General features: G+C 36.1%; 1 protein-coding gene and 1 pseudogene across 1 annotated transcript; both read right to left on the bottom strand.

Annotated features, from left to right (window-relative positions):
* Positions 1 to 930: 930 nt before the first annotated feature.
* On the bottom strand, positions 931 to 1,740 carry LOC102287381 (olfactory receptor 4A47-like). Its single transcript, XM_014482324.1, has one exon. The coding sequence runs from the start codon at positions 1,738 to 1,740 to the stop codon at positions 931 to 933; it is 810 nt and encodes a 269-aa protein (XP_014337810.1).
* Positions 1,741 to 7,976: 6,236 nt separating this feature from the next.
* LOC102287665 (olfactory receptor 4A47-like) lies at positions 7,977 to 8,895 on the bottom strand (annotated as a pseudogene).
* Positions 8,896 to 9,313: the final 418 nt, after the last annotated feature.

A 9,313-nucleotide genomic window follows, 5' to 3' on the forward strand; every position in this document is an offset into this window, starting at 1 on the left:
AGAGAGACTGCATCTGCAAGAACTGGGAGCTCCAGTTTGGGATGAGCAGGGCTGTCACTCTACAGTACAGACTTTTCCATAAATTGTATTTCATATGAATTATTATATACTTTCAATACAGTGGGCTTCACCAGTAGCTCAAATGGTAAAGAATCTGCCTGCACTGCAGGAGACCGGGGTTCCATCCCTGGGTCGGGAAGATCCCCTGGAAAAAGAAATGGCAACCTACTCCAGTACTCTTGCCTGAAGAATTCCATGGGCAGAGGACCTGGCTGGCTACAGTCCATGGGATCACAAAGAGTCACATATGACTGTGCAACTAACTCATTTTCATTTTATTTAAAAAATTAAATAATACATTAAAACATAATATGTAACACAAATGAAATTGAATAAGAGGATGGTCTATATAGAACTTTATTTTTTAACTAGTACAATAAAAATAGTGAAGGTAAAACCAAAAAATACTACTAAAGTAAACAAAGAATGAGAAAGAATTAAAAGTGAATCAAAAATTGAGCAAAAGATGTTGTGTTTATAAAATTGTCATTCACTAGTAAATAGCATATTATTATTGACTCCCCACTTTAAATGTACTTTACCTCTCTAGGTGCCCTAGTAAAACAGACATTATACATTTTACATTTTTGCAGAGAAACTTAATAATATCACAAATATGTAGTTAAGTTTTAAATAATATTTTCATAAATCTCTTAATGAAAATTTTCCATTAGATTTATGAAATCTTTACTCTCCAAGATTATTTGCTTTAATATTAAAATACTTTTGTCATGATGGATAATGCACTTATTTACCACCTGGAATAACATATTTTTCTCCAGAGCTTCTTCGTAGCATTAGTCAACTCAGAATTTCTTAGACTGTAGATTAATGGGTTCAACATGGGGGTTATGACTGTATAAAATACACTCAAAATGATTTGTCAATAGGGAAGGTCTTAGCAGGTCTCACATACATGAAAATACAGGGAACAAAGAAGCAGACAACCACAGTGATGTGGGAACCACAGGTCTGGAGGGCTTTCCACCTCCCTTCCTGACTCAGGTTTTTCAGAGAGTGCAGGATGACTCCATAGGAGATGAGTAATAGTAAGAAAACAATAGTACACATCAGTCTTCCATTGGCCACAACTAAGATGCCAATGATGTAGGTGTCAGTACAGATGAGTTTCAGTAAAGGGAACATGTCACAGAGAAAGTGATCAGTGATATTGGGGCCACAGAATGGGAGCCCATAAAAGGTGAAAAGATGAATTACTGAGTGCACAAAGCCACCAACAAATGACAACACCAGAAGCATGAAACACACCCTTTGCCTCATAATCACCACATAATGCAAGGGCTTACAGATGGCCACATAGTGGTCACAGGCCATCACCAGCAGAAGGACGATCTCTGATAAACCAAAAAAGTGTTCTGTAAACAGCTGGGTCAGACAAGTTTGGAAGGATATGGTATTTTCCCCAAAGTACAAGTCTGAAATCACTCTAGGGGAGATCGAAGAGGCATACATTAGATCTATAAATGATAAGCAAGCAAGAAAAATGTGCATAGGTGAGTTCAGGGTCTTACTGACAGTTATAGTCACCACAATGAGCAGGTTGCCCACCAGAGTGAAAATGTAGAAGAGCAAGAACAGAACAAAAAGGACTTTCTGCTCCTTTGGATTCTGTGTGAGGCCCAGGAGGACAAAGTAAGTTACATTGTTCCATGGTTCCATCCAGTCTGGACAGGAGCTGAGTTCACGCATTAAAGCAGTTTACCTACAAAAGAAGATGGCGGGGAGGGGGTGCAGTTTATGCATTATAAGCTTCATCTTTTTTAGTCAGCCAGTTAAAAGAATTTACATGAATTATTTGTGTCCAATGTGTCACAGACATTATGAATACCAAGTTAAATAAGACATATTTCCCTACTCTCAGTGAATAGATAATTCCAGAACCATGTAGTAAGTACCTTTATGAGAATGTTCACACAAGTTTATAGTCAATATACATATATATTAATCAAGCTAAAGCATAACATCAATCAAACTCAATATAATATCAATCAAACTGAAGTCAGAGAAGGCTTTACAGAGGAAGCAATTTTTAAAATGTTTTTTAAAGGAAAAATGAAACAAGAATATGATAAAGGAATTCCTTTAAATGGTACACCATATATAAAGTCACAAAGGTATAATACTTGAGATCCATTTAAGCTAATTTCAATATTCAGTTAGTAGATAAAACTATAAATAGAAGGTCACTGTCTTGAATTGTGTCAAACCTCACTGAAACTTCTTTCCTAGAGTCTTCAGTTGGATATTCCTCATTTTCTAATCAGTAAATGCTGAAGCATTGTAAGTTTGTCTCCAGGCTCTAGCTTTCCATCTATTTTCACCTTTGTCTTAAAATTCTACATAAATATGTGCAAAGACTATAAAAACATAACCATTGTTACAAATGGAGCTTTGGATCCTGGCACATGTTACATTTTATTTTGCTGGGTAATAGAAAGAACTATGAGACAGCTGTAAAACAATGAAAAACAAAATATATGTAACATCTCCAATTTTGGACGTGCAATTGGATATCCATTTAATACATTTAGAAATAAGTTTTAAATATTCCACAATAAAAAGGGAGTTCCCCATCTTATTAAATACCAATGTCCATATAACTGCTCAAACAAACCAGGAGTTTGACCATGTTCTTCACTCCCTAGTGTTCTCATCTTACTTAGGGATACCTTTAGGAAACCCTGTTGTCTCTACTTCTAAATACATCACAAATTGGATCATTAACTACTTGAATTTTCTTCATGGTCCAAAACAATGGCCTCCTGCCCTGTTTCTCCACTTCTATTCTGGTCTCCAATAAATGTGTTCTCTTAAAGCTATCAGTGAATATAAAGTGAATATAATGCAGGAGACCTGGATTTGATACCTGGACTGGGAAGATCCTTTGAAGCAAGAAATGGCAAACTACTCCAATATTCTTGCCTGGAGAATCCCATGGACAGAGGAGCCTGGTAGGCTACAATCCACAGGGTCAAAAAAGTCAGACACTACTGAGTATGTATGCACATAAAGTCAGTTTCAATCACGTGCTCACAATTTAATATATTACATTAAATTTATAGTAATGAGAACTGTAATCTCTATATCATAGTTGAAGAAATTAAGGCATAGAACATTAAATTAATATTTCCATGGTCACATATTTTTAAGTGATAAAACTAGAATTGATTCTAAATTTGATTTATTTCAAGGTAATTAAATTTCCTCAATAGTAAAGAAAATCACACAATTATGATGCCTACTTCCCACTATTTACTATTAACCTTACTTGTGGAGGCTTGCTCATTATCTTCAGAATAAATACTAAAATCACTCGTATGCATCTTGAATTCTTCTTTCATCTAGTTTGATAACAAAAGGAAAAGGTTTGCATTATTTCTTAAAGAAATAATTATATCACTCCAGTGTCTGTCTACTTTCTCCATGAGTTTTCTGACTATTCAAAAGAGTTTTTTATTTGTATAAGTTATTTACAGAAATTTCATGCATATACAGAAAGAAATTACCACATTGGGATAATTTATCCAAAAGTGAAACAAATCCTATATTTACATAGAAAGGTAGCAACCAGTCATTTCCCAAGAAAATGTGTCTCTAAGAATTTATTTTCCTACTAATATCAAAATAGAAAAATACCATTCAATTGCTTAGGTCTTCTCTTTTCATTTTGTTAGTAAAGCTAGAATACTTGAACTGAGATTTTGACAGAAATTCTTGTGTTTTTCTCTTTTTTATGCAATGTTTTAAGCCTAACAAAGGACCTCCTGAAATTTTACATCAGTTCTTAAAAAGATATCATCTTTTTCCTGATGTTGACAATGATAACTAGACACTTTTCCCTTCTAGCTACATTTATCCCTGAGTCTTTAAGATGGAATGTGTCCAATATCAATCCTTCCTTAATTAAATTCTTTGAGATTTTCCACTAAATGTTTAAACTACCAGTACATGTAAAGATACTATAAGGTCAAATCACATAATTAGGGTCAGAAAGTGAAACATGGAGGAAAATATGGTCTTAAAACCATTATGAAGTTATTGCAACTCAGGAGTGAAATGTCAGACCAGGCATTTTGTCCCAGTTTGACTAAAGACATATTTCCCAACTGCCACAACAAATTTGTGTTTCTTTTTATTTAATTAATATTAAATTTGCTTACCTTAAATTTTGGTTCAGTTCAGTCTCTCAGTCGTGTCCAACTCTTTGCGACCCCATGAATCACAGCATGCCAGGCCTCCCTGTTCATCACCATCTCCCGGAGTTCACTCAAACTCACGTCCATCGAGTCAGTTATATGCCATCCAGCCATCTCATCCTCTGTCGTCCCCTTCTCCTCCTGCCCCCAATCCCTCCCAGCATCAGAGTCTTTTCCAATGAGTCAACTCTTCGCATGAGGTGGCCAAAGTACTGGAGTTTCAGCTTTAGCATCATTCTTTCCAGAGAAAACCCAGGACTGATCTCCTTCAGAATGGACTGGTTGGATCTCTTTGCAGTCCAAGGGACTCTCAAGAGTCTTCTCCAACACCACAGTTTAAAAGCATCAATTTTAATTTTGTCACTAGTTGATATGCAATTACTAGTTATGTATACAGTAGTTATTTTTTAAGCTAAGTTACCTATTTAATGCCAGAAACTGTACCATGAATGAGTGAGTGAAAGTCGCTCAGTTGTGTCCAACTCTCTGTGACCCCATTGGACTTTAGCCTGTAAGGCTTCTCTGTTCATGGAATTTTCCAGGCAAAAGTACTAGAGTGGTTTGTCATTTCCTTCTCCAGGGGATCTTCCCAACCTAGGGATCAAATCCGGGTCTCCACCATTGCAGGCAGACATTTTACCATCTGAGCCACAGGGAATCCCCATTCACTGACTATAAGACAACAAATAAAGTACAGTGACAGAAATAAAAGAGGAAATTTTTCTATGGATAATGTAATCAGAGAAGATGATTTTTAAGGTGATGTTGAAGCTGAAATCCAAACATTAGAATGTGGCTACCATTGGAAACAATGTTAAAAACAGTAAAATTGAGTAAAATTTAATTAATTATAAAATCACTTCAGAGATGATACAATCTATTTGTAGAAAACTCTAAAAATTCCAAGAAAAGTTTTGAAGGTCTGTGTTTCTAAAACGTGGTGACAGTGTACACACTTCTCTTATTCCTACTTTTTAAGGGGAAAGTGTTCAACTTGTCTATTGAGTCTAACGTTCCCTGTGGATGTGTCATACACAGCTCTATCATCAGTTCAGTTAACTCACTCAGTTGTGTCTGACTCTTTGCGACCCCATTCTGTACTTTTTGAGATTTCATCCAAGTACTGCATTTCAGACTCTTGTTCACCATGACATGATGGCTACTCCATTTCTTCTAAGGGATTCCTACCCGCAGTAGTAGATATAATGGTCATCACAGTCTTTTCTCAAGAGTCTTCTCCAACACCACAGTTCAAAAGCATCAATTCTTCAGCACTCAGCTTTCTTCACAGTCCAACTCTCACATCCATACATGGCTACTGGAAAAACCATAGCCTTGACTAGACAGACCTTTGTTGACAAAGTCGTGTCTCTGCTTTTCAATATGCAGTCTAGGTTGGTCATAACTTTCCTTCCAAGGAGTAAGTGTCTTTTAATTTCATGGCTGCAGTCACCATCTGCAGTGATTTTGGAGCCCAAAAAAATAAAGTCTGACACTGTTTCCTCTGTTTCCCCATCTATTTCCCATGAAGTGATGGGATCAGATGTCATGATCTTCGTTTTCTGAATGTTGAGCTTTAAGCCAACTTTTTCACTCTCCACTTTCACTTTCATCAAGAGGCTTTTGAGTTCCTCTTCACTTTCTGCCATAAGGGTGATGTCATCTGCATATCTGAGGTTATTAATATTTCTTCTGGCAATCTTGATTCCAGATTGTGCTTCTTCCAGCCCAGCGTTTCTCATGATGTATTCTGCATAGAAGTTAAATAAGCAGGGTGACAATATACAGCCTTGACATACTCCTTTTCCTATTTGGAACCAGTCTGTTGTTCCATGTCCAGTTCTAACTGTTGCTTCCTGACCTGCATATAGGTTTCTCAAAAGGCAGGTCATGTGGTCTGGTATTCTTATCTCTTTCAGAATTTTCCACAGTTTATTGTGATCCACAGAGTCAAAGGCTTTGGCATAGTCAGTAAAGCAGAAATAGATATTTTTCTGGAACTCTCTTGCTTTTTCCATGATCCAGCGGATGTTGGCAATTTGATCTCTGGTTCCTCTGCCTTTTCTAAAACCAGCTTGAACATCAGGAAGTTCATGGTTCACATATTGCTGAAGCCTGGTTTGGAGAATTTTGAGCATTACTTACTAGCGTGTGAGATGAGTGCAATTGTGCAGTAGTTGGAGCATTCTTTGGCATTGCCTTTCTTTGGGATTGGAATGAAAACTGACCTTTTCCAGTCCTGTGGCCACTGCTGAGTTTTCCAAATTTGCTGGCATATTGAGTGCAGCACTTTCACAGCATCATCTTTCAGGATTTGGAATAGCTCCACTGGAATTCCATCACCTCCACTAGCTTTGTTCGTAGTGATGCTTTCTAAGGCCCACTTGACTTCACATTCCAGAATGTCTGGCTTTAGGTCAGTGATAACACCATCGTGATTATCTGGGTCTTGAATATATTTTTTGTACAGTTCTTCTGTGTATTCTTGTCATGTCTTGTTAATATCTTCTGCTTCTGTTAGGTCCATACCATTTCTGTCCTTTATCGAGCCCACCTTTGCATGAAATGTTTGTTTGGTATCTCTGATTTTCTTGAAGAGATCCCTAGTCTTTCCCATTTTGTTGTTTTCCTCTATTTCTTTGCATTATGCCAGTAAAATTAAAATTTTAAAGTACACAAATGAAACAATTTCTTAATCAGGCTTCCATATACTACAAATGCTTATCAAACACTGGTTGTTCAGAATGTGATCAAAAAATTTTTTCCACTCGCAGTGGTAACAATTTTGGTCATCAGTGACATTTTGCCAATAGTTATAAACCTCAGCCTTTTAAATAAATATACCAGTTGATTCAACTGGTCCACTTCTAGGAACTCAAACTTAGAAAATTTCAAAAAGATTTCACTGTATAATTATTTCTCATAGAAAAAGACCAAGGAAAACATGAACAGGATTTAATACATCAATGTTAGTGTATCCTCAAACCACAGTTAAGCAGTATGAGGAAAAAGAATGAGTTAGGTCTATATAAACTGAGGCTGAGGAGTAAAATGCAAAATTCATATATGGAAGCACAGTTACAAACACATTCATTTTTGCAAAGATTATTGTTTGAGTGACTCCATCTGGAAGAAATGGGAGGGGCTCTGGTTTGGGATGGATTTGTAAGGTTTATTCTACAGTACTGAATTTTGCTTAAATCTATTATATATATGTTAATATCTAGCATATATTCAATAATTTATTTAAAATTAAATATCACCCTAAAATGTCATATGTAATGCAAATAACATTGAACAAAAAGGATAATCTGTGTAGCATTAAATATTTTAACTATTACAATCAAAAAGATACAATAAAAGAATATTGCTAAAATAAAACTGAGATTGTACTGAAAGTAAATCAGAAATTAAGTAAAAATTAGTGCAACTGTGAAAATTTCATTGACTAATATTATCTTTGATTCCCTACTGCATATCAGCTTTCTAGATGCAATAATAAAACAGACATTAAAAGGTTACATTTTAGTAGAGAAACTATTATTAATACACAGACATGTAGTTCTGTTTTTAGTTATAATTATCATAAATCATTTATAGAAATGGAAAGTTTGCATCAGATTTATGAAAACTTACATTCCAAGGAGACTGGCACTAACACTACATTACTTTCTTCACTATGAATAATGCAATCATTTGCTACTTGATAAGACATAATTTTCTCCAGAGTTTCTTCATAGCATTGGTCAACTCAGAATTTCTTAGACTGTAAATTAATGGGTTCAGCATGGGGCTTATGACTGTATAAAATGCACTCAATGATTTGTCAATGGGGAAGGTCTTAGCAGGTCTCACATACATGAAAATGCAGAGAAAAAAGAAGCAGATAACCACAGTGATGTGGGAACTACACGTCTGGCGGGCTTTCCGCCTCCCTTCCTGACTCAGATTCTTCAGAAAGTGTAGGATGACTCCATAGGAGACAAGTAAGAGCAGAAATAAAATAATGCATATCAGTCCTCCATTAGCCAACACTAAGACGCCGATGACATAGGTGTCAGTACACACGAGTTTCAATAAGGGGTACAGGTCACATGTAAAGTGATCAATGACATTGGGGCCACAGAATGGGAGCCCATAAACAGTGCTAAGTTGAATTATTGAGTGCAGAAAACCTCCAACTCAGGACACCACCAGCAGCACAACACACACCCTCTGTCTCATGATTACCAAATAATGCAAGGGCTTGCAGATGGCCACATAGTGGTCATAAACCATGACCAACAGAATAGATATCTTAGACCACCAAAAAAATGTTCTGTAAATAGCTGGGTCATGCGAGATTCAAAGGAAATGGTGTTTTTCCCGAGGAACAAGTCTGAAATCAATCTCAGGGTAATAGAAGAGGAATACATTAGATCTATAAATGATAAACAGGCAAGAAAAAAGTACATTGCCCAGTTCAGGGTCTTACTTACAGTTATAGTCACAACAATGAGCAGATTGCCCACCATAGTCAAAATGTAGAAGAGCAAGAACAGAACAAAAAGGACTTTCTGCTCCTTTGGATTCTGTGTGAGGCCCAGCAAGACAAAGTTAAATTGTTCCTTGGTTCCATTTAGTCTGTACAGGAGCTGACTTCACATATTAGCAGTTTACCTACAAAACAAGAGGAAAACTTTTATTATGCACTATGATCTCAACCTTTTTTAATCTATTCAGTTAAAAGAGTATTGTGGAGTATTTGAATGCAATGTGTCATAAATATTCTGATTACCAAGTTGAATGAGGCATAGTTTCCTACCCTCCATGATATGATACATGATGAGGATTCAGACAATTTAAGGCCCATATAATAAGAGCCATCTTAAGGGTATTCACAAAAAGCCAAGGTTCAGTGTAAAAATATATCAATCAAACTGGAATCAAGAAAGAAGTTTGAGAGGAGAGAAAGCTTTATCTGAGTTTTAAAAGAAAAGTGAAAGCACAAGAGAAGATGAGAAGAAAATTCCTTTAAAATATGCATCATATATGAC

The sequence above is a fragment of the Bos mutus genome, unplaced genomic scaffold (genome assembly GCF_027580195.1).
Source record: "Bos mutus isolate GX-2022 unplaced genomic scaffold, NWIPB_WYAK_1.1 CTG206, whole genome shotgun sequence".
Taxonomy (NCBI): domain Eukaryota; kingdom Metazoa; phylum Chordata; class Mammalia; order Artiodactyla; family Bovidae; genus Bos; species Bos mutus.